This window comes from Lutjanus erythropterus, chromosome 5, assembly GCF_056507025.1.
Source record: "Lutjanus erythropterus isolate fLutEry1 chromosome 5, fLutEry1.hap2, whole genome shotgun sequence".
Lineage (NCBI taxonomy): Eukaryota > Metazoa > Chordata > Actinopteri > Lutjaniformes > Lutjanidae > Lutjanus > Lutjanus erythropterus.
Window position 1 is genome coordinate 22,819,065 of NC_139321.1, and position 13,068 is coordinate 22,832,132.

Here is a 13,068-nt window from a genome sequence, read left to right on the forward strand (position 1 = left end):
CAGTCTATGTATTAGACGTCTACAATGCAGACAGCAACTATTATAGGTAATAAAGTGACTATGGATGAGTAACTCATAACCACACCTCAAAAAATCTGAACTTACCACTTTAACGAGGAAAAGGAAGTGGAAAAAGGAAGTGTGCCTGAGACAGGAATGAGAACAGGAAACACCAGAGGAATAAAAATATGTGGCAAGACTGAGTGAAAGTGAAGTGTGTACAGTTTCTAGTCTTCTTTCTGTAACATACAAGCAATAGATTCTAATTTTTAATCTTTTACTATGAGCTGAAGATGCACTGATTGCTCTTGTAATAAATCATACAGTAACATAACTTCTTTAAATCACATTTAATGGAAACATTTATACAAACTAACAATCTCATCAGGTTTGTAACAAAAACAATAAACTTTTTCCCAAAATATCAAAAATTCACTTCATTCTTTTTTCAATGCTGACTCCCACAAAATGTCACAATATGATTGAACCGCTTCAAATGCAGTTAAGCAGATGTTGTGGTTAACACCAGTAAAGAAGAAAACTACACACATTAACATGAGCACAGTATTCAGAAAACCAGTATTCTCTCTTATTCTCTGAAAAGAGAGATCCATTTTAAGGCTTATTCTTTCAGAGTTGATAGATGATGAAGATAAAAGAGACAGACATGTCCTGTGTTGGGAAACAGCCGATTAGTTCATAAAGTCAGTCCAGCTGCATTGAAACTGTGTATCAACTATGAAAAGGTAAAAAAAAAAACGTCACAGGCCAGATGTCAAGGAAGAGACTGGATGATGATGATTTTCTCATTGATGCAGAAACGGTGAAGCACGCTGAACAGATTCTCTCCGCAGCGCGACACCTGCCTCTCCATGGCCAGACGGAAGTCTTCCTTCACTCCTTTGGTGATTCCACGGGTCACTGTGTGGTGTCTGAAAGAATAAAAGGACAAGAAATGAGCACAAACATACATATGGTCAGAAATGTATTACTGTGAGATGATTTGTCATAAACAGACAGTAAAGACAAAATCATGGAGGCGGCATGTTACTTTCAACTTGCACAAATCAGCCAAGATTACACAATAAAAGTTTAATCATCATAAATAAAAACCACATAAAACGTGTCAACAAATGAAATGAGATCAAGTGTTTATGAAAAGGCAAACAACTAAATTGACTGCACGACAAGACCAACATCATCTTCAAATAACAACAACGACAGTGATGACCACAGAAAGACGAGCGATGGCTCAAAGAAACAAACGCCAAACGACAGGAAATCAAAGAACGACTAACTCTTGATGTAAAATGACAGGCCCAAATCAAAACTTGGGGGGAATGACAAGCCTTGAAGTTGGGAATGAAGGAAGCGTGACTGGTGTGGGGGGAGGGATGGGACTGTGGGAGGAGGGGCCTGGGGTACCTGTCCATCGTCTGCACCCCTTGTAGCAGTAGGGTATTTAACTCCACCCCCAGGGCGGGACTAGGGTTCCTGAGGGACAGCAACATTCAACAACTCTCAGTCAGTGAGGGTGCATTCAAGTGTCTTTACGTCTACAGCAATGAATGAAGGAGTCTGATAGAAGCTTTGTTTTAATCATAAACCCCTTCTGTTTGTAATGCCCGCTCCGTTAACAGCATTTTCAGTTCAAAGTACAGTTTTCCCCACAGGCCATGTCTACTTAGATCATCAATCAATAGCACTGTTCTCTTTAAAAACAGCAACAGAACGGGAGTGTGCAGAGTCACGATGCCAACTGAAAAGTGTCTGAATGCGAGGCGCTTACTTGATCAGCATTCCCTGATTGGGCAGCAGCTCCAGTTGAATCCTCCCTCCCTCTGGAGTGCGCAGATACGCAAACTCCTCCAGCATGTCAATGTCTGACAGAAATCATGAGCATATGGAAACCAACATCCAAGACAAGAGAACAAAGACAAAGTAACCACAAAGCTTATTATCGCATTTGCATAACTCTCAACATTGGGTTGTGAAAATGAGGGAAATTTTGTGATGCCTGTTTCCACCACCCATGTCTACATACGCCTTACATTTAGAAAAGGGTACACATGGTGAATTCTAGAATCACCACTTGCTTTAAATTATCAGTACAACAAGGACTGGCATTCATAGCTGTCTTTGGTACCTCCTAAAATCAGAGAAAACACTTTTTAGTGAGTATGGAATTGCTTTCTTAACCATAGTCAAGATAAATGTAATCTTTTCTTTTGATTTATTTATTTAGATTTTTTTTTTTTTCTTGGGTAAATTGTCCTAATGTGTTTTTTTCTGTCTTATTTGTGCATAACATGTCACAGAACATACCATAATATTGTAATATTTGTCAAATATCACAATAAACAGAGCCATGGCAGATCTGTTATGCTGCCTCACATCGCTGTTCCTCCTGCGTAACACGTGTGTGGCATACAAAAAAAAATTACAAAAAGCATGACTTTGACCAAAGTTGCTCTTCAGTAAGTTCTAGAGCCTGAACGATGTGGGATTTTTAAAACTGATGCTGACATTGATTCAGTGGGGGAAAATTCACAGATTATCAATTTGGCAGTCGATTTAGTGAATTTTCAGACCTTTTCTATGTGAATTATACATCAATACATCTACGCAAAGTTAATGAGAAGGCTGCTTTTTTATTTGGCAGGTTAAATAATTTATAATATACACTGTAAACCTACTCCAGAAATGAACAATAAATGATAAGAAGTGAGAAATAAAAGTAAAATATATTCCTAAATAAATATCACCATAGTTAATTGATGACTACTTTAATACTGCCAGTCAATTATGGGGAAGTTGTAAAACAAGAAGCGGCTTCTCATTATTAATACCTGCAGGGGCACAGGTATTACTATACTACTACACTACTATACTGTACTATATGTTCTGTGAAAAAAGTTTTCATATCAGTGCATATCAGAAAATGTGTATCAGCTGATACTATAGGTCGACCGATAAATCCACTGGGGTTTTACTACGTACGGGTAAGCCTGCATGCTGTCATTTGCTTTATCAGAAGGGAATGTAGCAAACACATCAAATAGGGCTACGCCTACTCATATTTTCGACCTTTTTTCAAAGGTCAAAAATATGGGAAATTTACAGGAAAGTATTCAAATGGGAGGACAGCAGGAGAGAAGGGTAAAATACTGGAGAATCTGAGGAAAATGGATGGGTTGCCAGGTATGTATTTTCCAATCCATTCTCATCAGGGTCTATTGTGGCTGTGAGTGGTCAAAAAGGATACTCGTGACATAGTTGAAGAAGTTCTCATACTGGAAACTGCCTTGTTGGCAGATCTTATCCACTGCCTTCAAAAACAGCATCTCACCCTGTGGCCAGTCATGCTGCAGGAGCACCACTACGTGGCCAAGGGACAGGTCATCACGACTGTCTGTGAAGGCACGCAGCTGATTGGACAAAAAGACAAAAACAGAAAGTGAGTTATACAAGGTTTAATCTTAAAAGCCTAAATTTCATGCATTTATCCTGACTTATAGAGAAAATCAAAAACACATCTTTCCTCTGTCCTGTAGTGCTATCCAGTTAGATGGTTTTGGTGTGTGTTGCCAAGTTTTAGAGATATCAGCTGTAAAGATGTCTGCCTTGTCTCAAATATTCTGGAACAAGGTAACACTTAGCTTATGGTGGTCTCTTTCCATAAATCATGACAAGGTTACTCAGGATAAGTTTGGTATAGGACAAATTTTCTTTCTGCTGAACTACATCCATCATCTAGTTACATTATATTAGAGAGTAAGAAAACAATGAGCAATCTCCAAAACATAGCAACTCCCACCAAAACAATCTATATGGATAAATAGCACTACAGGCCAGAGGAAGAATACGTATTTTTGATTTGGCGGTAATCTGTCCTTTTAACTAGCTGAATTACCTTGAAGCAGGCCAACATCAGCTGGAGACAGAAGGGTAACACCGCTTTGCTGGTGCAGGGGAGCAGTCTAAGGTCATTACCTAGATATGAAAAAAAAAAAACAGTTATTGGAGAATGTCATTTAATTTCTGTATCAAAGGACAAGAGTAGTTTAAAGTAGTTTTTATTACAGCAAAGGGAATTTGTGGTTGCTAGGCAATGGACAGTGGTTGCTTGGCAGGTGAAAGTGGTTGATGGGAAACAAACAATGGTTCTTTGGCAACAAGCAGTGGTCACTAGGTTACAGACAGTAGTTGCTAGGCAATTCAGATATGGTGATATAAACTGACGTTGCTAGGAAAAAACAGGATGCAGCAGCACCTATGACAGAAATACATTCAGCTTGTTTATTCAGTTAATTTAAATGTCACCGCATTCAACACGATAGTCCTTTTAATTCTATTTGCTTTTGTTTGCACTGTGTTTCTCTGGAGGTTAAAAATGGCTAAATCGGAGTGCCCCTATAGTTCAGTTGGTAGAACGTGTGCATCATGTGTTGAGGCTGTCGGTTCTCTGCAGCAGCTGCTGGTTCGACTCTCGCCTGCGGCGCATTTGCTGCATGTCACCCCCTCTCTCTACCCCCTTTCCTGTCATATCTTCAGCTGTCCTATCATAATTAAGGCAAAAAAGACCAAAAAATAATCATAAATAAAAAAACAAACTCTCCACTGATGGCTGGCTTACCATGTTGAACTTTTAATGTAAAGATATTGACCGTATATACAGTACTGCACAAAAGCTTTAGGCAGGTGTGAAGAAATGCTGTAAAGTAAGAATGCTTTCAAAAATATAAAATGTAACTGTTTATTTTTTATCAGTTTACAAAATGCAAAGTGAGCCAACAGCAGAAAAGTCTAAATCAAATCAGTATTTGGTGTGACCACCCTTTGCCTTCAAAACGGCATCAATTCTTCTAAGTACACTTGGACACCGTTTCTGAAGGAACTCGGCAGGTAGGTTGTTCCAGACATCTTGGAAAAGTAACCACAGATCTTCTGTGGATGTAGGCTGCCTCAAGATCCTTCTGTCTCTTCATGTAACCCCAGACAGACTCGATGATGTTGAGATCAGGGCTCTGTGTGGGCCAAACAATCCACGACTCCTTGTTCTTCTTTACACTGAAGATGGTTCCTAATGATGTTTGGGGTCTTTGTCCTGCTGCAGAATAAATTTGGGGCCAATCAGATGCCTCCCTGATGGTACTGCATGATGGATAAGCATCTGCCTATATTTCTCAGCACTGAGGACACCATAAATCCATTTGCAGAAATGCAGCCCCAAACTTGAAAGGAACCTCCACCATGCTTTACTGTTGCCTGCAGACACTTTTTATTGTACCGCTCTTCAGCTCTTCAGTGAACAAACTGCCTTCTGCTATAATCAAATATCTCAAATTTTGACTCATCAGTCCAGACCATCTGCTGCCAATTTTCTGCACCCCAGCTCCTCTGTTTTCATAGTTGAGTCTCTTGGCCCTGGTTCCATGTCAGAGGTATGGCTTTTTGGCCACAATTCTTCCATGAAGACCACTTCTGGCCAGACTTCACCGGACAGTAGATGCGTGTACCTGGGTCCCACTGGTTTCTGCCAGTTCTGAGCTGATGGCACTGCTGGACATCTTCTCATTTTGAAAAGAAGTAAGTATAATGTGTCTTTCATCTGCTGCACTAAGTTTCGCTGGCTGACCTCTGTGTCTACGGTCTTCAGCGTTGCCCGTTTCTTTGTGCTTCTTCAAAAGAGCTTGAACAGCACATCTTGAAACCCCAGTCTGCTTTGAAATCTTTGCCTGTGAGAGACCTTGCTGATGCAGTAGAGCGACCTTGTGCCTTGGTGCTGTGCTCAGTCTTGTCATGGTGTCTGACCTGTGACATCAAACTGTCTTCCACAACCTCACCTTGGCAGCAGAGTTTGACTGTTCCTAACCTCACTTTTAAACCTCCTACACAGTTGATTCTGTTTCAGTTAATGACTGTGTTTCAACCTACATATGAAATTGATGATTATTAGCACCTGTTTGGTATAATTGGTTAATCAAACACCTGACTATGATCCTACAAAATCCCAGACTTTGTTCAAGTCTTCCTAAAAGAATTGATGCTGTTTTGAAGGCAAAGAGCTGTCACACCAAATATTGATCTGATTTAGATTTTTTTCTGTTCACTCACTTTGCATTTTGTAAATTGATAAAAATAAACAATTACAATTTACATTTTTGAAAGAATTCTTACTTTCCAGCATTTCTTCACACCTGCCTAAAACTTTTGCACAGCACTGAATGTATGTTTTTATTTTGTTCCATTTTAAATGAATAAATCATCTGCGTTGTTTTTTCCGTGTATTATTAAGGAACTACAACTCTGTGTCCTTGAATCCCTAAATCAGTGACTGAACGTTGTTTTACAAAAGCAGGAGGTGATTTTACCTTTCCTTGTTTTGGCCTTGACTCTTCCCTGATCCTCTAGGGCCTTTGTTGGTTCTTGGTTCGGGGGCACCAGCCCGCTGACAACATCAAGCAGCTTCTCACAGGCCATCTAAATAAATAGATACAGCACAATACATGCAACAATATATAACGATATATGATTATATATATATAATAATATAAATTTTAAATAAAATAAATTATCGGCAGTTTTCTTCTCATGTGTTCTCTTAACCCTGTTGTAAGTACATATTTTCCATGGAAGTTTATAGAAAATGTAAATATGTATGTCAAAAAATTCTACATAATAAAGCTATGCATGTTCAAAAGCTGCTATAAATGTTTAATTAATATAGAAGCTTTGGGTCAAAGTAGTTACATATCACTTAATCAGAGTGGTTAAATGGGTAAGAATATTTAGCAATGCCAGCATTATATTAGAAATTTGAACTCTGCTGCAGTTGTATGCCACTAAATTTATGTTGAATACAGCTCCACCTGCAGGACAGTTGTTGTTTCTCTTCAGGGGCATGTTTAAAGTAAAACAATCTACATATACTGTATATATGCAATATACTGTGGACATCTGCATGGACAAGATTAGAACTACAGATATCTACAGAATAACAGAGACTATATTGATCACAAATTTCAATGTGATGCAAAAGGGAGGGACATCAATCAGTGCTAAACACAACTGTATAACACACAACACTCTGAGCCAGCTGTGCATTCACAACATGGAAACGCAAAGAAGGGATGAAGAATGATAAGACATGCAATGTCGGTTTCTATGTCTCTTCACGTGTACCAACTGGTGTGGGTGTGGGTGTCGGGGTGCGTGTGTGTGCGTGTCTGCACATGATTGTACCCTGTACTCTCCGAGTGCGTAGTGGCAGGAGGCCTGCTGTATGAGGGCCCTGTGGTGCTCCAGACTGGCCTGACCTGAGGGGCTTTGCTGCCCAGGCTGAGGCTGCTGCACTGCAGCCATCTGGTACAGGCTGGAGAGAGCCTTACGGTACTGTCCCTGGAGACACGAACACATACACAAAATCAGCATATAGTCACAGACCACTGAGAAGACACAGAGAAATATATATTAATATTTATAAATATCTATGTTTCATAAATTCTACTTGCCCCTTTCTTTAAATACTGTGTAAATGAAGATATAAGTATTCACATGTCCTGTGTTTTTTTTTTTTGCTGCTTTGCAATTACTACATTCCCCCAAGTCAAGTCATGTTTATTTATATTTCAAATTTCATACAATAGTCTCAATGTGCTTCAGAATAAAAAGCAATAGGCAAAGATCAGACATGAAAGAAATAGATAAGATAATAACAATAATATAAGGAGGTAACACATATATAAAGACACATAAGATAAAAACATTGAAGATACGTAGGTATCGCAATAAAAAGGGAATAACAGTAATACTGATTCTAGAATAAGAGTTTTACCTGTTAACCACACACTTAAAACCTAAATCAAAGCTTGCAAAAAAATATACGTTTTCAGTTAGCCTTTTTTTTGGTTTAATACTCTGGTTGCAGCATTTTGAATAAGCTGGAGTTTACTGAATACCTGTTTTATCAATCCAGCAAGAAGTATACTACAGTAATTGGGTCTACTGGAAAGCCTGACAGGAAGAATATATTTGATGTGATATTTAGTGATATTCGATATTTGCTTCTGGAAGAACTGATTGAGATTAATTTCACTCAGCATGTACCAATAAAACACAGATGATAGATAAAAGAGAAGCAGGTCACAAACAAATAACGAAAACATGTTTCTTGCCTGGTATATGATCATGTCAGTGAGGAATATTCTGAACCACAGCCAGCTGTCTGTCTTCCAGGAGGCACAGATCTTCTTAAACTCTGTGAAATATGATGTTAGAAAAACACTGAAATGATGAAGACTTTTCCCTCTTATCCCTCCTTAAAGAGAATCCATGAAATGTGTATGAAGAAATGTTTTAAACCCATAAACATACATCTACAGCTTTAAGGGTCGTCAGTTCGTGATATTGTGTCAGAGTGACTGGATCCTGTCTGGTTGAGTGAAACACAAAACACACAAACAGAGGAGTTTTTTTTGTTTGTTTTTTTTTACCAGTTTCCAGGCCGTCATGGGAGTGAAGAAGGTCCCAGCTTTCCCTCGCTGTGCGGAAGCTGTCCAGAGTCTCTGACCAGCTGGGCATCTCAGTCTTGTTCACTAAAATGTGTCGACCACGGCCTTTTCCCAACCCTTCCTCATCATCTGAGCTCTACAATGAAACATATACAGATAAAAAGTAATAAAAAGGGTTAATATAAACAATTAATAATTGATCGAAAAAAGCAAAAAGAATGAAAACAGACAATAGTCTCATACTAAAAACAATACACAAACAACACATATAAGACAACTCTGCACTCTGCACTTTATCTCTCACAAAAATCAGATTGAAACATCGAAATGATTTCTGATCTGTCCTCACCATAGTCTTCTCTCTCCCATCTGCCAGTTTGCGTTTCTTATGTGTGTGTTTCAGCGCTCCTCTTTCCACCTCCACATCATTATACACCGAGCTCAGATCCTCTACAAGGATCCACGGTCCTGAACTCAACGCATTCACACCTGCAAAAAATAAGCACACCATTTGATCTTTTAACTTTTCATTGACAAGGCAACAGAGATATATGTCATGCAGAACTAGAGTGAAGTGATTCGAAGACAGAGGCTGACCCTGGAACAGTGCCGGCTGTACAGCTGAGACATAGAGGAAGGCGCTGCGGAAGAGGACGAGTGCAGCACAGATGACGACTTGACTGCAGCAGCGGGACCTTGTGTCTCCTTCCAGACCAGGCAGGTAACGACACAGCTCCTTCACCCTCTGCAGCATGTCCACATAACTCCTAGTGCACAAGACACACACAAATAAACAAACATCCCATCTTAAAAACATTTATACTCATGCTACACATATCTAGTATAAGTGTATATAACATCTGAAGGTGTTGCAAAGGATATAAGTAATCTAAGCCATCTCTTTCCCTGTGCCTCTTACTTTTACAGACCTCTTAACAGATGATAGAGTTTGTACACATATTTATAACCCCAATACATTTCAATTAGTTTCTAATGGTAATAGTATTTGTGAAAGTTCAAAAGTAAAATTTTTTAAAAAGTTTCGATTTTTTTTTTTTTGAAAAAGACAAATATAGCAAGACTATAACATGACAATGGACATTAAACAGGAGCAAATGAAAAAGACGACAGCACTGTAACTAAGTGTAGGAGGCAGGATGGAACTGCATCAAAGTGTCTGTGTCTACTGTCAGAGAGAAGAGAGAGTGAGAAAGTAGAGCAGTATTAATACTGCAAAAAATGAGTATTGAACTATTTCAGATATACTTTATCCATAATTCAATATTTTTGACAACACTAGATGCTGGACAGTATTTACCATGAGTTTTTCATGTGCAGTAATCAAACAGTTTTACTGATAATCAAAATTTGAAATTATAACACTAATTGTCAGGAATTTTACTGTGTTTTTTTTTTTTTTTTTTTGTTTTTTTGGATGTGTGTGTGAAAACAGTAATCATTTCATCCCTACTGGCTATTATGTAATATACATGTGGTCCAAGCAAATTTGTACCTTTGAATATTCCCACACTATATTCCAATCTGCTTTTCAAATCTAAATCAATTCATCCATTTACATCAATGAAAGTAGACCAAATATTAGAACAACCTCTCAAAATAACATAGTATAATTCAACATTACCATAAAATTACTGAACATTATTATCTTCCAGAATGCAGGATTTTTTTGCAGGGCTGTTGTATTAGTATGCATTGATTTAAGCCTGGTGTACTACCTGAATGCAAAACAAGCCTGAAAAACAGTACTGGCTGATTCACAGACAGACAGATAGACTACCTCTGTCCCTTGTCTCCCTGCCACTCGCAGCGTGCTCCGACCACAGCAAGGATATCCAGCAGTCTCTCCCAAGGTTCTGCAACCACTGATGATTTTTCTGACAGGCCGTCAATCACATAGCGCTGGGAGCCACGGGACACAGTAGGTGACTTCAGAGACCCACCTTCCTGAGAGCCTTAAACAAAGAACAAGAGGAACAGAAAAAAATGTCAGACAAGCAGTGAACAGAAAAAAACTGGAGATAGACCCAAGTGTAGGGCAATAAATCTTGAGGTTTAAAGTAATCATATTAGAAAGAACAACATCAGCAGCTCTACCCTGTATCTGTACATCAGGTGAAGGTCCACGTGTAACATAGCCAATGTAGAATTCAGCTGCTTTCAGCATGTACTTCTGCATCAGGCTGGCCGGCAAGCGCATGTCCATGTTGTTTATGACCAAAGGAAGGACATCACACACTGTAGTAATAAGAAAGAATTAGCGTAAAAGTCATTGCTAAAGCAAGTGGGTTTTGCAGCTGAATGAAAAGCAAGTTTTAATGTTTGACTCACCAAAAAGTTTTCTGAAGCAGTTGACAGGAGTCTCCACATTCTCTGAAGCCTCCGCCTCCAACAATGTTTCTCCTAGATTGACCTGAACATAAAGCAAAATGTTATCAGTGACTGTTTTAGAAATATTTAAAATGCCAGCACACAAGTGTTATGTTATTATCACGTACCCCATGTTGGACCACAGACTCTGGAAAGCGCTTAAGAAGAAGGAGCAGCATCTCCGCCTTCTCCACAGTGTTGAAACACTGCTCTGTGGCTTTCAGTAGCATCTCACACTGCACACGGCCAGGCAGAGTCTCAAAAAGCCCTACGAAAGATAAGCATACACATACACACAAACATAAAAAAAAACACCTTTCAGATTTCAAACCATTAACACACTTAACAGTAGGGATATTGTAATGTATAATCACATGGCCGGTATACAAGTACGTTAAACTCCACTCACCCCGTAGAAACTGTGCATGTTTGTCCTGAGAGTCACTGCGCAGGGCAGCTGTGATAACACTGATCTCCCGCCAAACCATTGGCTGATCTGGAAAGTTTATAAACCTAAAGGGTAAAGAAATCATTGTTAGCATTGTTAGAAACTGTTAGCTCGGATAACACTGGTAAATAAATTGGCAATATATTAATATTGAGGTATGACATCATCTTTAGGGCTGCAACTAACAATTATTTTCACTGTCAATTAATTTTTTTGACTATTTTGTCAAATAATTGATTAGATTCTAGGTCTATGAAATGTCAGATAATTTTTCCACAGCCTAATAATATTCAGTTTACCGTCATAGAAAAGTAAAAAAAAATATAATTAAGAAGTTGGAATCTTAGAATTTTTATTTTCTTCTTAAAAAATACTCAAACTGATTAAGTGATTAATTTAAGAGTTGGCAACTAATCAATTAATCATAGCACCTCTAACTGTCTTAGAAATTAGACATTGTTTCATTGTGATATGACGTAATTGTTGTGTTTTCCTGGTTTTAAGAGGTGCATCATGGTTAAGAAAAATCCTGAACTCATCAAATTGTTTTCTATTATTTGTCTTTTCCTTCTTAGTCATTATATCCGAATTACTGATGACTGTTTATCAAAAACCCCAATAACTTAACATTTTGTGAGAGTACCAATGGCCATCCGTACAATATTACTGCAATATCGATATCTAAGTAATCAGTAAAAAAAAATGTGATATTTGATTTTGTCCATGTTGCCCAGCCTCGAGGGGCAGACTCAGCAAAAGGCACTTGACATTAACATCGGTACATAGAGATAGTGCACTGTAACTCACATGTCATACAGGAGTCTCCCTGCCGAAGCTGTCCTCTCTGCATTGCGTTCAATGATGTACATTTCATACTGTGAAAACACGTCAACCAAATTTTAACAAAGGACTCATGATAGAGCAACACTTTGTCGTGCATGACTAATTCATGGTAAGAAATTCCACATTAATCCGATGGTTGAACAATATGAATCTGATGTATATGTCTCAATGTTACCTGTATGTTGAAATCTGCAGGGTAAAGTGTTCTGGCAGTTATGAGCCAGGCTTTGGCAGCACAGGGATCATCAGACACCAGCTCCCGGGCTCTTTTCACCAAAAACTCGCAGTCTTTTTGCGCTGACATTTTAGCTACACGAATTGAGCTTTCAGTGCCAACGCAGACAAACTAACCCCCCACACAGTTCAAGGCTGTAGTTGACGCATATAGCTCTCTTAGCACACAAGTCTCGGCGGACAAATTTGCAGTCTGTAACTAAAGAGAACTGTTGTGGGCAAAATGTAAGCTAATCCAGGTAGCAACACATAGCTAGATAGCGTTAGCTATGTGACTTTTAATTAACATCTTTGCTAGAGTTGTTCACCAGGCCATACTCTATCACTAAATTGCATTACACACACAGAATAGTCATGCATGTTAAGAAAAAGAAGGACAACTAAAAATAATTTAGAAATTACCAGGCAAAGCTAGCTAAACCTTTATTTACCGACACACTCTCTAACGTGACGATAATGACGTCACGTCGTTGTCGTAAAAATGACGCTCCATCCTGCTTTACGACCAACGGTCAAGCACAGTTAGGTGCCAAAACAACGCGAAAAATCGCTTTTTACTCAACGTGGTAAAGCTGGCTCAAACTGTCCACCAGTTACATCTTACAATACAATTAACTAAGTGTACAAATGTGAAAGAAACTC

General features: G+C 38.7%; 1 protein-coding gene across 2 annotated transcripts; it reads right to left on the minus strand.

Moving 5' to 3' along the window:
- Positions 1-335: 335 nt before the first annotated feature.
- On the minus strand, positions 336-12,913 carry ints10 (integrator complex subunit 10). Of its 2 annotated transcripts, XM_084719243.1 has the most exons (18): positions 12,368-12,913; positions 12,157-12,224; positions 11,311-11,414; positions 11,030-11,169; positions 10,863-10,944; positions 10,629-10,769; positions 10,312-10,486; positions 9,111-9,280; positions 8,863-9,002; positions 8,496-8,649; positions 8,178-8,260; positions 7,246-7,401; positions 6,375-6,483; positions 3,914-3,993; positions 3,266-3,428; positions 1,790-1,883; positions 1,426-1,494; positions 336-932 (listed from the first exon to the last, which is right to left on the minus strand). In XM_084719243.1, exons 1-18 carry the CDS (start codon positions 12,494-12,496, stop codon positions 776-778), a joined length of 2,214 nt encoding a protein of 737 aa, XP_084575369.1. In that variant the 5' UTR covers positions 12,497-12,913; the 3' UTR covers positions 336-775. The 2 variants fall into 2 exon arrangements, with proteins under 2 accessions (XP_084575369.1, XP_084575370.1); XM_084719244.1 differs by lacking the exon at positions 1,426-1,494 and having other exon boundaries at positions 12,368-12,910.
- Between the last annotated feature and the right edge of the window lie 155 nt (positions 12,914-13,068).